The sequence below is a fragment of the Myotis davidii genome, unplaced genomic scaffold (assembly GCF_000327345.1).
Source record: "Myotis davidii unplaced genomic scaffold, ASM32734v1 scaffold217, whole genome shotgun sequence".
NCBI classification, from domain to species: domain Eukaryota; kingdom Metazoa; phylum Chordata; class Mammalia; order Chiroptera; family Vespertilionidae; genus Myotis; species Myotis davidii.
Genome location: NW_006290034.1, coordinates 8,038,613 through 8,059,839, shown reverse-complemented (window position 1 = coordinate 8,059,839; position 21,227 = coordinate 8,038,613). Strand labels below are relative to the sequence as shown.

The 21,227-nt window shown below is 56.2% G+C and overlaps 1 protein-coding gene across 3 annotated transcripts in view; it reads left to right on the top strand.

Annotated features, from left to right (window-relative positions):
- The window catches only part of SYT6 (synaptotagmin 6), a 57,303-nt gene that overhangs the window by 4,979 nt on the left and 31,097 nt on the right, over nucleotides 1–21,227 (top strand). For all 3 annotated transcript variants that reach the window (XR_001513738.1, XR_001513739.1, XM_015563459.1), the window contains exon 3: nucleotides 19,652–19,772. Coding sequence is in view for 1 of the 3 variants with exons in the window: in XM_015563459.1 (XP_015418945.1) it covers nucleotides 19,652–19,772 (121 nt within the window). In the remaining 2 variants the exon portion in view is untranslated. The remainder of the gene's footprint in view (nucleotides 1–19,651; nucleotides 19,773–21,227) is intronic.

Here is a 21,227-nt window from a genome sequence, read left to right as displayed (position 1 = left end):
GGGCAGGCCCTTCCCCCACCTCTCTACCTGGCCCGAAGCAACCGCCTTTACAGCATCCCTGGAGTCCACCGTCACTCCTCTGGGTTTACTCTGTCCGTACCCCTCAGTTACACCCCGAATCGTATTCTGTCTTGCCGGGTGCTCCCAGTGGCACAGCTCGGGAAAGGCTGTGTCCCACTTTTGGCCTTCTCTTGGAGTGTCCCTCGGGGCTCAGCATGTCATCAGGAACTCAGCACATTCTTGTTGAATGACCAATGGCTTAGTTACCTCAATCACAACTATGGACAGATGCGCCTTGACTGACCGTGGGATTATGTCTCAAGAAAACCACTGTAAGTTGCAAATATAGTGACTCAACATGCATGTAACACACCTCACCACCAAACGTCGCATCCTAGCCAAGCCCACCCGACACATGCTCAGAGCGCATGAGCCTACAGCTGGGCACAGAGCATCCGACACAGTTAACACACTGTACTGTGCCGGTGGGTTTCCCTCGTGATCGCGTGGCTGGCTAGGAGCGGAGGCTCCCTGCCGCTCGCCAGCATCATGAGAACATCAGACCACAGATTGCCAGCCCAGGGGAAGACCAACATTTGACATTCGAAGTTCGGTTTCTACTGAATATGCAGCTTTGACACCATCATAAAGTCAGACCGTTGAAAGTTGGGGACTGTCTGTATTGGTGCAAAGGGAAGGATTATTAAAGAGGCAGTGGCGTTGGGTTCGAGCAACCTGGGAGGGCTTCCTGGAGAAGGCAGCCATTTGGAAAATGGGTGGAGCTGGGGTTGGTGGGGAGAGACCCAGCCTGTGTTCCTTCAGGTATGTTCAGGCAGATGGTTTGTGTCCAAAGCAGCAAAGAGATGAACCAGTGGGATCAGGTTGCCTGCACTGAAGTGGGGGGTCAGTGACCCACAGGCTGGATGGAAGGAGAGGGGTCTCTGGAGGGTTCTCTGAGGTCACACGGATCCACGAATGCCGTCCCCTTATTGCTCCCCCTGCTGTATCAGAGAATCAGCTCCGGCCCTGGCCGGCGGGCCCAGCACCCGGGTGGTTTGCAGTAGCCAAGCCTGGAGCATTGGTGGTGTTTCCCACAACCACTGAGCGTAGAGCTTCAAGGCTAGTGAAGGGAGTGTGCGTCAGAGGAGTCCAGCTCTGGTAATTGCAAACCTTAAGCCAATTGCCTCACCACCCCCAGGTTGTTCTGGAGGGAAGCCCTGGCATCAATAGAAGCCTAGCTATTATCCCCCTCCAGGCTGCAGGGCAAGAAGTAAGGGAACCAATCACGCCAGGGTAGTGGGAGGCCTCTACTGCCCCATCCCATCAAGAAGCCCACGCGTGGGAAGGAATTGAGGGAGTTCATTAAATCCACCCCATCCCCAGCAGGGCTGCCCCCATGCCCCCGAGGCCCCTGTCCTGCCTGGCTTGGCTAAGGTCCCAGATGGTCTCCTGGGCTTTCCCAGCGCCTTGCCACACTTCTCCCCACCCAGAACTTTGATTGGCTGAAGTCATCCTGCTCTTCCCTCCCCCTCCCTTCTGCTCCCAGTCTCATTATTTCTACATAAAGCTGTAGATTTATCATTATAATAGAGCCACCGTCACCGGGTTTGCTAACATCTCTGTAATCTTGTACTTATTGCTACCGAGGCCTCAGACCTCAGTGCGCACACTATTCCTGTCGCTATTCCAGGTGGCGGGGAGGGGAGGGAGGGTGAAGGCTATAATTGGGGCCATAAATATGTGTTGTGCTTAGTGCTAATGGGCTCGGCCATCTTCCTGCCTTACCAGGTCCCCGCCAGGTCAGAGTGAGCATGTGTGTTTGTGTATACACGTGTGTGTGTCTACACACAACGTGTGTGCAAAGAGCTCAGGCTTTGGTGCCAAACAAACTTGTGTTGCATTCCAGCTTCTGCCCTTTTTAGCCTGCAGACCTTGGGGACATTATCTAAACTGTGCCTCGGTTTCCACATCCACAAAATGGGGATGATTATAATGGTGTGGAGCTCATAGCGGTATTATAAGCAGGAAATTAAATAAAACTAGCTGCCTCAAACAGATTGTCAAACTGCAGCGGGAAGGCCGGGGAGGGTTGGGGGGCAGAAGGTAGGGGGGTAAGAGATCAACCAAAGGACTTGTATGCATGCATATAAGCATAACCAATGGACATAAGACACTGGGGGATAGGGGAGGTTAGGGGACTGTCTAGGGCGGGGGGAAAAAATGGACACATATGTAATACCCTTTGTAATAAAAAATTAAAAAAAAACAAAAAAAACCTCACAAGCAAGATGCCTAGGAGAACGTTGTCCCGGAGCAGCCTCCTGAGCCCTTCTCACCGTGCCTTTCCTTCTAGCTTGGCCTGTGGGGCACTGACCACTCCCACGCCGGACACCCCACTTTGGTCCAGACCACCTGTTCTGACTGGTCGTTGGCTTTATTGCTCCTATTTTATGTCCTAGCTATACCACGTGCTCCTGTGTGACCTTGGGAAAGTGACTTGCCCTCTCTGGGCTGTGGTTTCTCAGTGGGAAACCAGCTGCGATGTGCTGCAATGGGCTGAGTTTGTGGATTTCTCCCACAGAGAAGTGCTCGGCTCCCTCATCGTCACAGAGCAGAGGTGCCCCGTCCCTGGAGTGCGGTCTCCACAGGAGAAACTTAACCCCCAAGATAACAGGCCACTGAGCAGAATTTCAGACCCACCACCTCCCTTGAATGTCCGGAGGAATCAGGCCTCTCCTTTAGCTCCTGGGAAATGTCCTCTAGGAGGTTCTCCTGCCCTAGGGATGGCTGCCCCAACAAGCTGTCTCCCTCCTTCCCCACGTGGCACAAGGTTCTCCTATGCCTGGGCTGAGTTCGCTCCCCACCTGTTGCCTTTGCTGGGGATATGCCGGTTAGTACTTGAGCGCCTAGTACAGCGGTTCTCAACCTGTGGGTCGTGACCCCTTTGGGGGTCGAATGACCCTTTCACAGGGGTCGCCTAAGACCATGGGAAAACACATATATAATGACATATTGTTTTTGTGATTAATCACTATGCTTTGATTATGTTCAATTTGTAACTATGAAAATACATCCTGCATATCAGATATTTACATTGTGATTCATAACAGTAGCAAAATTACAGTTAGGAAGTAGCAACGAAAATAATTTTATGGTTGGGGGTCACCACAACATGAGGAACTGTATTAAAGGGCCGTGGCATTAGGAAGGTTGAGAACCACTGGCCTAATAGGAGCCAAGAGCACAACCAGCTTTATTACATCTCATCCTCACACAATCCTTATTATCATCTCCTGCATAGAAATAGAGAGACGAAGGCTGTAGGCGACAGGGTTCACCGAGTCACCCAGAGAGAGCGGCAGGAGCCAAGATCTGACCCAGTTCCTCCCAGAGCACAGCCCTCACACAGCCTGAGGGGCGTGGTGACTGCTCCTGAAACGGGGCAGCCCCCCCAGGGATCCGTCCAGGGACTGTTAAGCTCTCTCGTTCTCTCTGGGGCAGCTCTGGTGCTGACACTGGACTCCTCCGCCACTTCCCAGTATTCTTCCTGTGGGCACTGACCTTGACACTCCTTCATTCAACAAACCCGCACCGAGTGTGGGCTCTGTGCTCAGGGGCTTCGCTGGGCACCAGTAGAGCGGGGCTGTGGAAACAGTGGCCACGAGTGAGCCCTCCACGGAGTGCCCAGGCCGACGGGGACTGCAGAGCATGCCCAGTGTCCCCCAAACCCCCGAGGCCCTCACACACAGTTGGGGACAGACCAGTTCAGGAAGCTTACTACAAAGTCACCAGCTGCTGCGCGACAAGCCACATGCAGAAGTGGAGAGACGGAGAAAAGAAAGCAGGGTCGGGTGTGATTTGTCTAAAACAGTTTCTAAAAGAGGAAAAAGTTCCAGGCCTGCCTTTGGCGGCAGGGGAGGTGGAGAGTATAAAAGAGGCTCCGAGGGCAGAGTGTGTTTCTCTAGTTCCTTGGGGTGGGGGAAGGGTCTAGAACTTTCGCGTAAGATAGGCTTTCTTGTCTGCATGCAGCACTATTTGTGGGGTAATTGCTCTCTGTTTTCCTTGGATTGGGGGAAGGGTCTAGATTAGAACTTCTTGCGTAAGACAGGCTTTCTTATCTGCACGCAGCAGCTATTTGTGGTGTAATTGCTACGTACCAGGAATACAAGGACTTCAACCCCAGTCCTGCCCCCGAGGCCTCCCAGTCTAGTTGGGGGGCAGGGCGGAGCAGGCAGGCAGGGAAGCAGCTCTGCCCTCGTGGGGAGAGAGTAAAGATGAAAGGGGAGGTACAGGGGCAGGAGAGGTTCATGGGGCGCCACAGTCATAAGTTTAAAAGGTCCACTGTAGCTGACGTTCCATCCAGCCTCAGTAACCCTGGAAACCCGCCTTAAATTCCTGAGCGTTTGGACTCTTGCAGGCAGCACCAAGCGGGGATGGAAGCAGACAGGGAGAGCTTTCCAGAAGGGGCCTGCAGTGCGGGTCAGGGTCACACAGAAGCCCCGCGAGGTGTGAAGGGAGCAAGGCTGGGCCTAGGCGGCCCGCCCGGACCCATGAAGACTGTTCCCCAAGCTGGTCAGCCAGAGCTGCTCTGAATAATGTATGGGGCTCGCCAGCCATCAGCGGCCTGGCCCCAGCGTGCCCTGGCTGTGCCCTCGCGGCTGCCTGGCCCGCCGCCCAATCAGAAGCCACCTGGGGCTGCCCAGCGGAAGCTGCCTCTGGCCTGCTTGTCTCGGCTAATATTCCTTTACCACCGCCCTCCCTCAGGCCGGCCTGCTCGCCTTGTTCTCTGGAATACCCAGCTTTCCTCCTCCACTTACGTTCCAGTGGATGGGAATGCCCATCAAGCCCCCGCTGTTTACCCTTCCGGCCCTTGGCCGTGCGGAGGGCAGCTGCGTGGGATCTTTCCTTTCCTCTCCTCCCGGAAGAGATGGAAACATCGAAGCCAGGAGCAACTTTGGAAGTTTTTAGCTTCCAAAGAAGAACTGCAGCCGTACCCTCAGAGCTCGGGGTGCACTGAGGGGTCCCCCATGCTCAGATCTCAGGTCCTGGGAGTGTAGCTCAGCCTGCCAGGTGCCATGTTCTGAGGCCAAGGGGACCTTGACCTTCCTAGGACTCCCCAGAGAGCCAAGGCTCCTCTAGAAAGCAATAGCTGGAACCCAGCAAAAACCCAGAAGGGGTGGTGGGTGCGGGCAGCACACTGGTTCGGGAGATGGGCAGCCACCCCCAGAGTGGCTGCAGCAAAGGTGGGTGCACCAAGCCTGCATCCCTTAGCAGAGGTGATGGATGGGCGCTGACCCTACCTACCCTTCCTCTTGGGCTGCTGGGGCCAGTGGCCGTGGTTGGGTACATGGGGTAAAGGTTTCCTGGGTGAGGCTGGAAAACAAAGCTAATTGGTCCAGACAGGGCCCTGGCCTGGCTGTAAGCTGAGTTGCTCAATAACCTCCCTGCTGGCCTGGGGTGTTGTCTTTGAAGTCGTTTCTAAACACAACGGGTCCTTCCCTGCGGCTTCAGAGGACATGGCCTTCAGAGGCTGCCGGAGGCTCAGAGCAGTGGAGACGGTTCCCTTCTCTCCGTTACTCAATCCCCGGCATCCAGACAGTCCGAATGCCCACTCCACTGGCCTCTGCAGAACCCAGCTCTGCGGCGCGCTACAGCTCAGGGCTGGGACCAGCCCATCCTGCCCACGTGCCTGTCGCTAGGGTGCGGTGCGCCTCAATGGTGTACATCCCTCATCTTCCCCTACATTAGAATGAATGGGAAACCACTAGCGGACAGGCTCATGCACCAACAGAAATGTGTCCTCCAACCCTGGGCACTCCGTGCTTCCCCGCCTTGTTGCTTCTGTCACCTGATCACCCACAGTGACACTGCTCCTGGAGGGAGAGGATTTGGTCCCCAGAGAAGCAACCACCCAACATCCCCTCGAGGATGTTCAAACACCAGGGTTCACTCTGGAGGAAGGGGAAGGGGTGCAGTGTGTCCCCTGGATCAGCAGCAGTTTGGGGAGACTGGGCTCAGGGGGTGTAACTATGACCAGAGTACCAACGGCCTTGGGAGAACTGGGACAGTCCCGGGGGGGTTCTGATTTCCAGTGGACCACCGTGTTTTGTGTCCATGTTCTCCTGGACTTGGGGAAGGTCAGAGCTAGAAATGACCTTAGGGATGATTTGGCCCAATGTCCTCTTGCCTCAGATGAGCAAGTTAAGACCAGAGAAGTCACACCTGTCTGGGGGGGCTCAGTGAGTCCATGCAGATCGGGACCCCGAGCCCAGGTCTCCTGAGACCCAGGCCTAGGCTCTGCCCGTTGCCTTTCTTGTCTCTAGGTTTTTATAGGCAATTCTCTTGCCCTGATTTTCTTTTTTTTAACTCACTCCTCCCCACTTCCACTCCAAGCTCACTGCCCACTCGCTGCCTTCCTTCCGGGCCTGAGAGCCTCTCTGTCTTCTAGGGAAGAGGCCAAGGGGAAGACGTGGGGTCTAAGGCATGAAGTGTCCTAAAGGCACAGAGCAGAGATGGCAGTTTCTCAGCCAACCGTCAGTCTCTTCCATGAAAGGGACTTCCTGTCTCTACTGAGACTGCAAACAGGCAAACTGACAGGAAGCATCAGCCAGAAAACCGAGGAGGAAAGAGAGGCTTGGTCAAAGTGCCCCGACCCTAAGCCAGCCAACCCCTCTCATGACACATAAATATTTATACCTCGGAGGAGAAGGAGACCAGGCTGGCCTTAGAGTCGAGGTCGCCCGTGTCCAGTTGCTGGCATGTTTTTATGGGGTTTTGATGTCAACAACAATGTAGAAAGCTGCAGCCGCTCCGGCAGGGAGCCGCCTCCGCACCACTCCCCTGCCAGCCCTGCGCCCATCTGGCCCTCATCCATCCTCATCACTCGGCCCCTGTAGCCACATTTCCCTCCTGTGTCTGAACTGACACCTACTCATGCTCCATGAATATGCAATGCCTTCCCTTCTGGACAAAGAATGACCTTGAGGGTCTCCCCAGGGCTGCAGCCAAACTTGGGACAGAGGGTTCTCCATGGAGACCATTTCCACTTGGCCACGGGGTGAGGGGATTAGAGTTGAGAGACAGATCGTGGGCTGGGGGGGTGGGGGGGGCTGAGGTGAGATGTTTGCATATGCCCATCTCTCTGGCAATAGCCCTCAGCCTCGGTGGCCTGAGAAGTACCAATAATTGTGTCAGAAGACGGCCATGTTAGAGCTCCACCCTGCTGATGGCTGGCCTGGGCACAGCTTGGAATCCAGGGAGGGCACCAGCATCCTTGACTACGAAACGGGTTTCTCCGGGGGCTATTCTATACTGTGATCTGAAATCACGGGTCTGAGCGCGTAGGGGGTGAGGAAGTCGAGGTGGGGTGAGGAATGGATGGGAGAATAAGACTCGGATCATTGTCTACTTGCAGAGTTCCGATTGCAGGTATAATTGGGGCATCACTGGGGCTCCCCTGCTGCCTACGTGCCAGGCTGTAGGTGCCGTAGCTTACATTGAATCCTCACCACCACTCCTGCAGAGCCGGAGTCAGACCCGGGGGAGCTGGCTGCGTTCCATCTGCTCCTCCCTCGGCCTTGCTGCTGCCGCCCAGAGCTGGCGAGGGGCTCTCCCCAAGGCCTGCCTGCCCGGGGTGGGGCCAGCAGGTCTCCTTGCTCTTTGTTTCTGCCTTTTCTGAAATGTTCTCCTCGAGCCTCCGGTGGCTGTTCCTCCGTTGCCCCAGTCATGGGACATGAGCCCAGCCCCCCGCCCCGCACCCCAAACAACGCCAAGTGAGTCACATGCTCCTGCGGGAGGTTGGTTGTCATGGGAACTGGGCATTGACCTTCCCACTGCCCAGTGAACAGCCCCACCTGGCCCAGGACTGCTGGTGGGCACCTGCCCAAGGGGTCCCCCCCGTGCCCCCCACAGAATGCCGGGTCCCCTCTCCTACTGGCTCCTCTCCACAGTCCCCCAGGTTCCAAGCTCGGTCACAGCCAACTAGCAAGACTGCTCTTTAAACCGCCCAGGGCGCTTTACTCTCTGGCCCCTGTGCCCGGCTCAGTTCCAGCCCATCTCTGAACAGTCAGAACCCTACGAGCGGCTTCTCCAGGAGCCTCGGGCTCTGCCCTCCAGGGAGGGCCACTGTGGCTTTACCTGGGGCTTATTTTGTCTCCTCACATTCTGTGAGCCATGAAGGGGCCTGTGGGGCCATCGCGTGTATCCTGAGGAAGCCCAGCCTTAGGGGGCAGGTGGAGTTGCCACCTGAGATAGGAAGGGGGGTTCTATCTCCACCTCCGGTCCTGCCAGTGGGCCAGGAGGAAAAGCCCTCAGAGGGAGCCCCAGGCCCGTGGGAGGACTGGGTGGGGTCTCAGGAAGGAAGGAAGGACACAGGCTGTAAGGACACCACAGGTGGACGTGGAGAAGAGAGAGGATGCCACTCCCCAGAAAGGAGCAGGGAGCTGCCTAGGAAAGCGCCAGGGTGGGGCTGTGGATTGTCCCAGCTCCTGGGGGGTTGGGGGAGGGGGGACTGTGATTGAGATGCCCAAGGTCCGCTGCCTGTGTGTCAGTTGCCTGGTTTCTGCTTGTTCCTCTGTCACTTTAGTGTTCAGAGAAGTCCTTTCCCTCGCCAGGAACCCCGAGGGACCAGATTTGGGTCTCCAGGTGGTCAGAGCTGAGAGAGTGTGGGGGGCAGAGGTGATAGGGCAGCTGGGCTCAAAGAGAAAACCCCAAAGAAAAGCGGGGAACTCAGCTGGGAGAGAAGAGAGCCACTGCTCTGCCCCCCCGCCCCTTGCAGGCCCTCTCTAGGCCCTTCCCTGCTGCCCCCAGGGAGGCGGCCACTTGCAGGAGGGAGCCCTGTCCCGGGGAGCGATGGGGGAGGCGTCCCCCTCCCAGAGCAGGCTGTCATTGGGATCCTTCCCCGGGGGGCTGACTCACATCCCTGGAGTGACTCCCTGGGCCGTGTGCTAGGAGCCGCCCAGCTCCAGGGAGAGGAACAGTGCTGGTGTGTCATGTAGCAGCCGCCAGCAGCATCTCCCTTCTCGGGAGGTCGGGGACAGGCTGGCTTTGTGACTCGAAAAGGCCTCTCACGTTGTCAGAAACCATCTCCAGCGGAGTCCCTCCCCAGGGCCCTGCGCGGTGACACTCAAAGGGGCCCTCCTTGCCATCCCCCCCAGATGAGTACATGGCATTAACTGAGAGTTAGCGGGAAGCGGGAAAGCACGAGGGAGGGGCCGAGAGCAGTTCGGTTTTGAGAGCCTGGAGGGCTGGGCGGAGAGGGACCTGCCACTGGGGAGACCCTGGAGCTGGGGGCAGCCCTGGTAAGGCAGACCCTGGCTGGGTGGGCATTTTGAAGGCTCTCAGGTGGCTTTTAAGGGGATGGGACGAACATGGGGCCAAACTCTCTTCTAGCTTTGGGCCCTTCTGGTAGGTGTGTGTGTGGGGGGGGAGGGGAGGCCAGGGAGAGGCAGGCAGCAAGTGCCTCTGTAACTCCACTTCCGATTCTTGCTGACAGCGCTCCTTTTTGTTGACTTTTTGGGTATTAGTAAATCCTACCCGAGACTGGGCAGGCACCCAGCTCTCTTCAGAGAAAATTATTTCCCAACTCTATTTGGGCGATGGTTTCTGCCGGAGCAGCTCTGGCTGAGCGATGGCTGCCTCTTCCAGGAGATAGCAGGGGGGACCTCAGCAGGGCCCCTGCCTGCGGGGGTGGCCAGCTGGCATCAGCCTGGGCCCCCCGGGCCAGACCCAGGCAGCCCTGTGCACACTCGTGCACCCACACGCACGGGTCCTGGACACAAGCTTGTACGGCTGGCTGTTTGTCACTCCCCCCGCCCCCACCCCGAGGACTCCAGCCCCCTGTGTGGGACACTTTTTTGTTTCCCTAAGAAACCGCATTGGGAAAAGGAGAATTGCAGGGAGACCATGCGTCCTGAAGGTTATGCAACTTATTCGATAGCCACATGAATGGTTAGGATAAGCCCGCAACTCCTCCCACTTCGGTGTGTCTCCCAAGCGCTGAGAAAGGAGGAGGAAGATATCTCGTGTCCCTCATGGGGAAGCTGAGGCACTGATGAGGGAGTAGAGTGTTCCAGGCCACGGTCAGCTCTGGTCTGCCCGTCAGGAGGCCTCTGAAATGTGTTTGGTAGACAGGGCGCCAGCTCCCAAAACCTGCAGGTGAGCAGGAGTTGGAGTTCGGAAGCCGAGGCTAGAATCCTGTCTCTGCTGTGTGGCCTCAGACAAATCACACCATCTCTCTGCTTCCTCGGTTGGCATAAGGGAGCCGTTAGTAAAATGTGGGAAATATCCTGTTGCGGTGAGGATATAATAAAATATCAATGAGAAAGGGCCTTCTGAGGCTCTTGCCACAGTTTATCGATCCTGATTCTAAGAACAATAATACATAGCGTGTTTCTAAAGCACATTCCAAATACATTATCCCATGTAACCCTCTCTACACCATAAGAAATTGGAACTTTTATTTTATAGATGCGGCAAACTGAGGCGATTCCCCAGAGTCACACACTTTTAAAATGATGGAACAGAAACGCAACACCGTGATCATTTTCTTTAAAAGCTACACGACTGTAATATATTTTACCCTTCCTTGCCCCAAGGCAAGTATTACATTCCCGATTTAGGTCGTTTGGAAAAAACAGAAAGCCACACTGAAATGAAACACTGCTCACTGTAAGCTAATTATCCTGAGGTAACCACCGCTAACGTTTTTATGAAATCCAGAATCCTCCCATTGCTTAGAAAAACCGTATGAGTGTGGGAATGCACTGGAGACAGAAAGAGCTGATGCACCGGCTAGGTCAGGCCTGGAAATTTCCAGGATTAAGCTTTCCCATTCTGGACGAATGCTGGGAAGAAAGGAAGGATGTTGGTGGAGAACAGGAAGAGGGAGAGTGTCAGGCGCACAGGGCCAAGGCTCAGAGGTGGGGTAGGGAAGACTGGTGGGGCATGTGTACCTGGTGCACCCCGGCCTGCCTTCCCACGGTAGACCAGACCACTGTGGCTCTGTTATCAGGGGTCCCTGAGTTCCCTGGATATGAGGTGTAGGAGGGGACGCCAGGCATGGCCTGGCCTTGATGCCAGCTTGGGCCCTTCTGCGGGGCACTTCCAGGCTCATTCAGTGCCGAAGGCAGCCCCTCCAAAAGAGCTGCTCATTAATTCAACAAGAACTTCTGTGGAGCTCAGACAGCTGCTGGCCATGGCTCTGGCACCAGGACAGGCCAGGGCCTGGGCTCCATGTTTCTTCTCCCCACTCCCCACCCCACCCCCCAAGGCTGCCCCAGCCTGAGCCCCATCTCCCTGTCTGCCCCCTGCACTTGGTGCCTGGAAGAGAGGAAGTAGCCATGAGTGTCACCTGCTCGCCCGTGGGAGGCGTTACTGACGCTGGCAGAACATGCGCCCTATAATTTTGGACTGGCTACAATAATGGAGCTAATCTGGTGCTTTATCACCGTGCTCCTGGGTGAGCGAAGGAGGAAGAGAGGCCCGGACCTGGCTCAGAACCACCCCCGGCACAGAGCTCTGTACTTGCCCGGCTCTCCCCAGGGGGGTGGAGGCTGCCCCCCGCCCCCTCGCCCCCTAACATCCCCCACTCCAGTGGTGCACTGTCACAACACAGCAGCGTGGCGATGGCTGAAGCCAATTCCTGGGGCCCCAGACGCAGCTCCACAGGACAGGGCAGGGAGTGTTTAAGAGTCTGCAGTGCACCCTCATCTGGCGGGGGGTGGTGAGCACACACATTCATGCATTCTCATGGCTGCACACGTTCATGCATTCTCCCGGCCAACCTGTTTTACTGCAGAGAAGGGAGGGTCACCCCGTGCAATGCTTTCACTTTACAGCTGAGGAAGCCACAGCTCGGGGAGGCATGATGACTTGCCCTAGAGCAGTGATGGCGAACCTATGACACCTGAACTCATGTTTTTGGTTGATTTTTCTTTGTTAAATGGCATTTAAATATATAAAATAAATATCAAAAATCTAAGTCTTTGTTTTACTATGGTTGCAAAGATCAAAAAATTTCTGTATGTGACACGGCACCAGAGTTAAGTTAGGGTTTTTCAAAATGCTGACACGCCGAGCTCAAAAGGTTCGCCATCACTGGCCTGATCATTCCACTGGTTAGCAAAGTCACTGTGAGTCCTAACGCCGAGCTCAAGAGGTTCGCCATCACTGCCCTGATCATTCCGCTGGTTAGCAAAGTCACTGTGCGTCCTAGGTTTATCCTGCTGCTGGAGACTCAGAAGACCCACAAGATGCCTTCCTCAAGTCCACTTGCTGAAGGTGCTGATGGGTGGGGAAGCCCAGGGCTGAGAAGGAAGAAAGAGGCAACCCACAAGCTAGGGCATCCTCCCGTGGGCCCTAAAGCCAGGAGCTGTGGCCTCTGAAACCCAGGCTGGAAGGTGTCCTCACTCCCGTCCTCCACCCAGCGACATACCCAACACAGCTGCCCCTCCTTCTCCTCTCGCTGGCCCCCAGCCCACCAGGTGGGCTTTTGATAGCACAGCCCATGGTGCAGGACAATGGAAGGTTCCCCAACAGGTCACATGCTTGCTGCGTGCCCATCTTGATTTTTCTCCTAACAGCCGGTCAAGTCTTCCTAGTGGCTTCTTCTCACGCCTGCCAATCCAGGGCTTGGAGGAGCTACCGGTTAGGGACTAGCTCGAGGGCAGCTGATGGGCTGTTTGTACTGATTCTCAGACTTGTGATCCCTCTGGTTGGATGAAGAACAAAACCCCAGCTTCCCACCAGGGCCCCAACCGAAAGTTCCTCGCTGATGACTAACATGGGTCTAGTTGAGGCCAAAATGCTTTGAAATATTAGACAGCCAAGAAAACAGAGTTTCTTGGCTTTGGCCAAGGGAAGAAGGGGTAAAATCTGACACGACCTCCCAGTGTGTGAAGGCGTAGTGTCTGTGTTGTATGATGAAATGGCAGATGGGAAGGAGCGGAGGAGGACGGAGGCACGGGGCTGGACATGAAGGAGTGTTTCCTGAGGTCCAGGTGATGGAACATGGAAACGTGTGAGTGACGTGTTTTAAAAAGAGGCCTTGGTGCTGGGGGTAGGGTGGCCCTGCTTGGAAGCTGGGACTGGGTGCGTTGAACAGTCACTCGGTCTCTTGATGCCTAGTGATGAGAGATGGGAGTTGCCTTGCTCTAATCCACAAAGATCCCACCCAGGGAATGAATCCTGAGATATGACACCTTCAGCTCTCCACAGGGGCTGCAAGCCATCCCCTCCCCCCATCTCAGGACTTCAGGAAGTGAGAAAATAACTCCAACTCTGCAGGAGACAGAGGGAGACACTCCCAATACCCACCCACCCCCAGGCCCCTGCTTCCTCCTCCCAGTGCTGGTGGCTGCACCTGGGGGAGTTCAGGTGGGAAGGTCCGGGCAGAGAGCCCAGGGTCCTTCCACTGAGCTTCCACACGGGGACAAGAGCTTCTGCCCAGGGGTCCTGCCCACCGCTGCCCGGCTTCCTCCTCTCCCAACCTCTCCCGCAAAGCAGTGTCCACAGCAACTTAGCACCTCACGAGATGATGCCATACATACAGGTGTTTTTCGAGACAAACGGGCTGGGGCCAGGACACCACACTGGCTGCGGTAAGTTAGCAGGAGATGGTTCCCCCCGAAATCTGTAGTGCAGGCTGTGAAGCCGCCCCTGTGTCTGCCTTCCAGAGGAAGCAGGCCGCAGCAGGCGGAGGGAGAGATGGGGGAGAGCAAAGCCTTCAGAGTCAGCACAGAGGAGTCCACATCTACACTTGGTTGATCGCTCTGAGAACGTAGGCAAGGTTTAGCCTCTGCGAACCTCAATGTGGCTGTCATTCTGACCTCCTCCGAGCACAAATGAAATGAATTAAATACAAGCGAAGTGCCCAGCAGGGCCTCCAGGAACCAGTAGACACTCTTTATCTGATAGTTCCCTTCTCTGTTGACTTTGGCTTTGATCACCAGAATAAGTAGGCTAAACGGAGTGGAGGGAACTTCTAAATCCCGGCAGGTGCACACGCTGAATTGGTTCTTTAACTCGATAAGGCAACGTTCTCACTTGCTAAGACTTCCCGAGAGGGCTTGTTGGACCCCACCCCTGGTGAAGGTGGGCCCAATAATGTGCATTTCTGGCAAGTTCCCTGTAATGCTGGTGCTGTAGGTCTGGGCAGCACGCTTTGAGCAATGCCTTAAGGAATATTTACAGAATGGGGCCAGGCGTCTTTAAAAACACTACCCAGTCTTCTTAAACCCTCTGCCTGGGGCTGAGATGGCTTCTGGCTACAGTTTAGCTATCCAGGGTACCGCTGGTATGTAGGGAGAAGGTGAAGGGCAATAGCGACCAGGCCCCCATGAGGATCCCATCGGGATCCTATCACCTAACGAAGGAGAAGAGGCCCTTTTAGTATCATAACTTTTGCTCAGCGGCACGGGACGGAGTGGCTTTGGCCGTGCTCCCTGGGGACATGCTCCATGTCACAGAGAGGCTAGTAGAGTCTGATGCAGGGCAGCCTGCAGTCTCCTCATTTGCCTTAAGTTGCAAACTGAGGACACGTAAGAATCTCCCAGGAAGCTTGTCAATCATCCAGATCCAGGCCCCACCTTCAGAGCCCCTGACTCAGCAGATCATGGGTACAATACAGCTCAAGAATCACGCCCCTGCCTCCCAAACCGCACCCCAAGGAACACACCTGACCAGGCTCTCCCCTGAAGCCATCCTGTTACCTACAGGGACACTCTGTCGCCCACCCGTTATGCTACCTTCTCAATCAGTTACCCCCACAAGGCTGAGTTGCTCACTAAGTCACCAGGCACTGTGCTCCAGCCCAGAAAGACAGCGCTGAGGAAGGAGGAACTAGGGCAGGAAAGCAAGGCCGAGGGGGCGCCACGGGAGGAGACACCACTCCTGGGGGCAGGCCTGAGCCCCAGGGCGGGCCTCCTTCACACTAGTCCTGGGAAAACAGACCCGCCCTGTCCTTGGGGAGCTCAGTCTAGAGCAGGGACTGTGGCTTTGGAGGAAGTGGTGCCGGGGATGAGCGGGCACCTGCCTCGTGAAGAGCTCCGGAAAGTGACCAGAGGGAGCGAGATGTGCAAAGTCCTGGGGCGGGAAGAACCTGGACGCTGTGGAGCTGAAAGCGAGCCTGAGAGCTGGCGCGGGAAGGAGGGCCAGGGCAGGGGCGAGGGCCACGAGTCGGGCCTGTGGTGTGGGCCTGGCAGGTCGTGGTAAGGGTTTGGGTTCTCATGCCTAGCGCCAGCGGAAGCCATTGGAGAGCTTGAAACAGAGGAGCGGTGCGGTCCATCTTACAATCGGAAAGAGCACTCTGGCTGCTGCGGGGGAAGTGGGGCAGAACCACAGGAACCAGGGAGTTACCTGTGGCCAGCTGAGAGGTGGCTTGGCCCTCTGGGTGGCATTGAGGATGGGGAGAAGTGGGTAGACTGGAGATGGAATTTGGAGAGAACTGACCCAGGTGAGGAACTAAATGCAAAGGGGAGAGGAAGGCGGGAGGCGGTGGTGATGTCTCGTTTCTGACTTGAGCAACCAGGTGGGTGAGGGGCCACGCCCTGAGTTGGGGAGAAGAGGAGAATGTAAATGGAACAGGAGAGTTCACCTCTGAGCGTCGGGGACGTGCTTGATGTCTGCGAGATGTCCACAATGAGGAGTGCTGCTCCATGAGTCTGGAGTCTAGAAGACAGGCCTCTAACGGGGCCCTAAGTTCGGAGTCGTGACCATGGAGATGGGCATTGACGTGGATGAGAAGGAGGGAGAGGCCCAGACCCGAGTTCTGATGAACTGTGCTATTTAGAGGCAGGGATGGGAGGAGGACCCAGCAGAGACTGGGAAGGGACAGCCAGAGTGGGAGAGCGCGGGAGTGGATGCTTCAGGAGCAGACTGTCATCTCCGTGAAAGGCTTCACAGAGCGGCCTCACACAGCAGGACCGAGAGATGCAGGGGCAGGGTGCGGGGGAAGCCCAAAGCTTCGGATCAGCAAAGAGAAGGAAGCCCAAGCCGCCGTCACCGGCAGTTCAAGTGTGTGCCCTCAGCTGAGCCCAAAGCCCTGCCTGTTTGGTGTCCTCGGGCACCTGTTGGCAGAACCATTCAGCTGCCCCAGGAGACCACCACCGGGACCAGGACTCTCCCCTCCTGCCACAGCCCCGCCAGCACAGAGAGGGGGTGCTCACCACCCCAATATGCCCACCCTCTTCCTGGGGAAGCTGATGGCTATTTGACAGCCACAGACAGACGGACAGCCCGAGTCGGGAAATGAAGACAGATTGTCATTGCCAACTTCGCTAATGTGCCTCTTGCTACTCTGTCATTAATGAAGATGCCAGTGGGCGGACCAGGGTGGAGGGGAGGTCCTGGGCTCTGGCCTCTCGTGGCCAAGAGCCCGGGGGTGCAGACTCCCCAGCTTGCCCAGGCATTGCCTCTATCTCTTCTGGAACTTTCCTAACTCCGCTCCCCTCTGGCTCCTTCCACCCCTCGCATAGCCTCCTCCTCTGCGCCCACCTTTCCAAATGTCCTTAGGAAGAGAGCTGCACCTCCCCGCGCGATTCTGAGTCACGGGTATCTTTCCAAAAGTAATGGTGCGTGCGAAACACTGAACCTCTTTCAAGGGCAACTTCACGAATGGGAGAAAAAGTTTCCTAAATAAAACCGTCTGTTTCCCTGAAGATGCTCAGATACAGTAACATTGGCCTCCAGCTGTGCTGTGGCTTCTCCAGATCCCTGGGGACCAGACCCAGCCTCCAGGATCTCCCCCACTTCCCCCCGCACCCCTGGGCTCCACGTGAGCCGGAGGGTCCCCTCTTCTCCCGGTGTCCACACCACAGGCTGCAGCTGGAGTATATGGAGCTTGTTTGAGGCGCCTCAGTTCTGCCCCATTTTTTATTCATAATGCTGCAAAGCCCTTGGGGCGGAAAGCACTTGAGAGAAAAAGCAGGCGTGGAACTCAGAACAAACAGAACCCAGCAGGGAGTCCGAGCATCTCGGCACACTTCCCGCCCTTCCAGCCACCCATCCAGGGAGGAACCCACCCACCCACCCATGTCATCAGACCAGAGCTCACAGCAGGAGTGCGCTTGGCACTGGAAGGAACGCCCACCCCAGGCCCCCTCCCAGCAGAGCCGTGAACCAGCTTGGGGGCTGGGGTGGGTAGAGTGAGTCTCTCTCTCCTCCATCCACTGCAGCCCCCTCATCAGTGGGTCTCCCCATCCTACAGATGTGGTCCCCGATGGGCCTTGGCCTTGCTCCAGGGCACCTGTAACATCTGTCCCTAGGCCTTTGGACCCAGGGACCATGGGCACAGACCCCAAGTCAGACCAGGGGAGTGAGGGGAGGTGACCCACGAGGAGGGGACAGGACAGCTGGCCTGGAGAGGCAAGTGTTGACCAGGACAGGGAGAGGCAGGGAGTGGCTATTTCAGGGTGGAGAGGACAGGGCGGAGGGATGGCCGTGTAAAGTAACCTGGAGAGTTGGGGGAGCAGAGCCTCAGAGAGGCAGGAGGGTGTGACCCAAACTGTGGGCTCTCTGGCCACGCCTCTGGCTGCAGGGCCTCACATCCCAGCTCTGCCATGTTGCAGCTGTGTGTTCTCGGGCCAGTTGCCTAACCTCCCTGTACTTCAGTGTCCCCATGTGGAAAATGGGGGGTAATGATAGTACCCATCTCATTAAGCTCCCGTGAAGATTGTGTGGCTTCATATGTATAAGCACTTAGGACTGAATGGCACATAGTAAACACTCAGTAAATGTTAGGGCACCTGAAACAGAAGGGCCAGCACAAAGGCAAGGGCTAAATCCCAAAGAAACCGGCATGCCACTCTATTCTGTTAAATACGTCGTACTACTCATAAATGTCAGAGGTGGAGTTTGCCCCAGAGCTGCCTGACCCCCACCCCCATTCACAACCACTCCTTCGTCACCAGTGTTTACTGAGCACTTACTATGCAGCAGGCAGTGGGCTAGACATGAACGCTATAAAGATGGGTCAACCCAGCCCCCAGCCCTGTGCTAAGAGCCCACTATCTAGTGAGAACACAGTGTTCACATGTAATCCCCACAATCAACTGAGAAGTTGTGGTCGTGGCTCAGGCTGTGAAGGGGGGGTCATGGTGCTGTGCGGCAGATACCAGGGCAGGGCGGTCCCGCCCGTGTCCTTGCCTCCACATCTGACCCATCTCCACCCCCAACTCCAAGCCCCAGGCCAACACGGAGCGTTGCCGTGGAGGTTGCTTTACTCAATGGAGCCAAACTGGCTTCCACCCGGCTCTCTTCCAGGCCCTGCCCCGGGGTGACTTGGCATGCCCTGCCCAGGGCCGCAGAGCTCCCGGCTCCTGTGGCTTTCCTGAAAGTGCAGCGGATGCTTCTCGCTGATGATGAGAGGTTCGGACAAGCCACTGAATGATTAAGAGACTGGAAGTGTTCTCTGAGATGGGGAAGCATCCTGCTGGCTCTGCTCAGCCTCGATTCCCAAGACGGACCGGGAGGCACTGCGGCCACTCACTGCCTATTTAGGAGAAAGGAACCTGGTCCTGGGGAGGATCAAACTCGTGGAGGGGTGGGGCCCGGAGGAAGGAGAGCCTCTGGATTTCAAAATCAAGTTGCTTGATTCTTTGAGGTGGGCCACAGGCACCAGCCAGGTGTCCTTGGCCATCAATGGTGATAGGCTTTCCACTTGGATTCTTTGGTTTGTGATGTTGCAGGAACCTTAAGGATAGAACATCGAGTACAAGTCCCTCATATCACAGACGGGAGCCTGGAGCTGGGAAATGATGTGCCCGGGTCTCGAAGCTCGCTAGCGGCCGAGGGACGAAAGCCCCTCCATCGCAGGGATTTGTTCTTTGCGTGGGGCCATGTGAGCGCATGGAGAGAGAAGCACTTTCATGAGCGCTTGCAGACGGGCTGCTGGGGAGCCAGCGGGAGCGATGCTGCGCCTTTAAGCATCGGACTGCCCAGATGCCTGGGCACTGCAGCCAGGGAAAGCACTGCGACTGTGGGCAGCGACGTCAGGCGGACAGGTTGCACTTTAAGCACGGACTCTCTAGGAGCCAACATCCCGGCTCTTCCTCCCTGCCAGCAGGCCCGCCCCTTCCAAGCCCTAGCCAAGACGTTTAGCCAGCCGCTGCTGGGCTCAGATCTGCCCTGTCACCCCTAGATTAGGAGTCAGGAGAGTCACATGAGTTTCTGGACAGCAGTGACCTCTCCGGCAGCGGAGAGCCCATTACCAGGCAGGGGCCCTAAGGTGGCTCCCCTGACAGTGGGTAGAAATGAAAGCAATAACTTGCTGGCTCTTCTGCAGCCCCTGGTCGCTCCTGGGTTTACTAAAGCCAAAGTGGCAAGCATCCCTAATGCGGATCAAGGCTAGGAAGGCACACAGATCTGGGGCTGGAACCTCCTGGGAGAGAGCACCGGGCGGGGAGAGGGCCTGGCAAGGCCACCTGTGGGACCAGGCTTTCCGAGATGCCGACTCTGTTTCCTTATTCCCCATCTCTCTATTCACTCAAAATCTACCTGTTATTTTCCTTATCAGTAACCCAGTCCTCTGCCTCCTGCGTGTGCAGGGGGCAACATCCCCTTGATCCACTGAGCCAAGAGCAGCCAACTCCCCACCAGGCCGGGTGAGGCCGCGACAAACAGCCCCACGTCTAACTGCTCATCTGCTTCTTTGCAGGAAAGCGTGGATTTGGGGGAGATCATGTTCTCCCTCTGCTACCTGCCCACAGCAGGCAGGCTCACCCTCACAGTGATCAAGTGTCGGAACCTCAAGGCCATGGACATCACCGGCTACTCAGGTACCTCTCCCGCCCAAGGGGCCTGCCTGCGGCCACCCGGCAGCCCGAGCGTTAGGATTTGGAGAGAGAAGGAGAACTGTCAGTTTTCGCAGAAAAGCAGCCGCTCTGGAGGGACATGCCGTGGGTTCGCATCCCCGTTCTGCCACTTCCTTGCACTGCCATGTTTTGGTTTCCTAATCTGAAAAAATAACTTCCCAGGTTGCTTTCAGGATAAACGAGTTAATTCACATAAATGCTTAGAGCTGTGCCAGGCACATAATGAGCACTCAGCAGATACTAGCTATTACCAACGTTCTTTCTCCAGAGGAGGGCGAGAATAGGAAGCGAACACATAGGAGTGAGTACATGTTTGAGGTCCACGCCGCCTGCAGCCGTTCTGCAGTCCCAGTCAAGGGAGCACTGCCACCCAAAAGCCGAGTGCATCTGTGTTTGAGTTTTCCCTGCAGGGCTCCCGGCCTCAGCCTCAGCAGCAGGAAAGCTGCTGGGAACCGCAGGAAAAAATTAGTCTTCGTCTAGCCACGGAGGAGATGCCTGCTTGGGGGCAGCTGTAGCGATGCAGCTGGACATGGAGTCGGAGGTTTGCCCCTTTGCCACGATTCTGCAAAGCTGTCAGAGGAGAAGGTGTTTGAGTTTTGATATCCCCGAGGAGTAGCTTGGGTCCCAGGAGCCTCCATCCACCCATCCACTAGGCACAAGTTAACCCTAGGAGTGAAACGGGGCGAAGCACCCCTAAGAGCCGGCGCACGGAGCAGGCTGGGCCGCACACGGAGGGCACGTGCAGGAAGCGGCCTGGCTGGCTTCCCGGGAGCCCACCTCAGAGGCTCTGATGACTCGGATTACAGCATCAAGCCTCTCCCACGGTGCCTCCGCCAGGTCCCTCCCTGCTGTCTCAAAGGGTAAGAGATCTTTCTTTTTCACTGTTGTACGGTATCCCATGGTGTATATGTACCACAGTTTTTTTTATCCATTCATCTACTGATGGGCACTTGGGCTGTTTCCAGATCTTAGCTATTGTACACAAAACTCTTGGATATAGAGGGGCAAGTTTAAGATCGACCCTGTGCATGTGGGAATTATGCTCTGCTGCTACCGCCACTCGTCAGGAGGTGGGCAAGAGCTTAAAGAACCTTTTCAGACATAGTCAGCTTTCTCCAAAAATATAGCCGCCATAGATTTCATTTTAATATCAAAATAAGTGCATGCCAGGGACAGAAATTCACAGAGGACTCTCAAGGCTGCTGAGGCAAATGGGATTTTGCTTCCCAAGTCCCCACACTATCTTCTCGGGTGTAATTAAATTGATGTGCTAGGGAGAGAGCTGGTGGCCGAGCCACTGAGGTCACTGCCGAGGCTGCTCCCCTCAGAGGGTTGGGGGCAGAGGCCACGGGCTGAGTCTAACCTCCCTCTCACGGTTGCCTCTCTTTCCCACCTGGGCTTAGAATGTGCTGCTGTCTC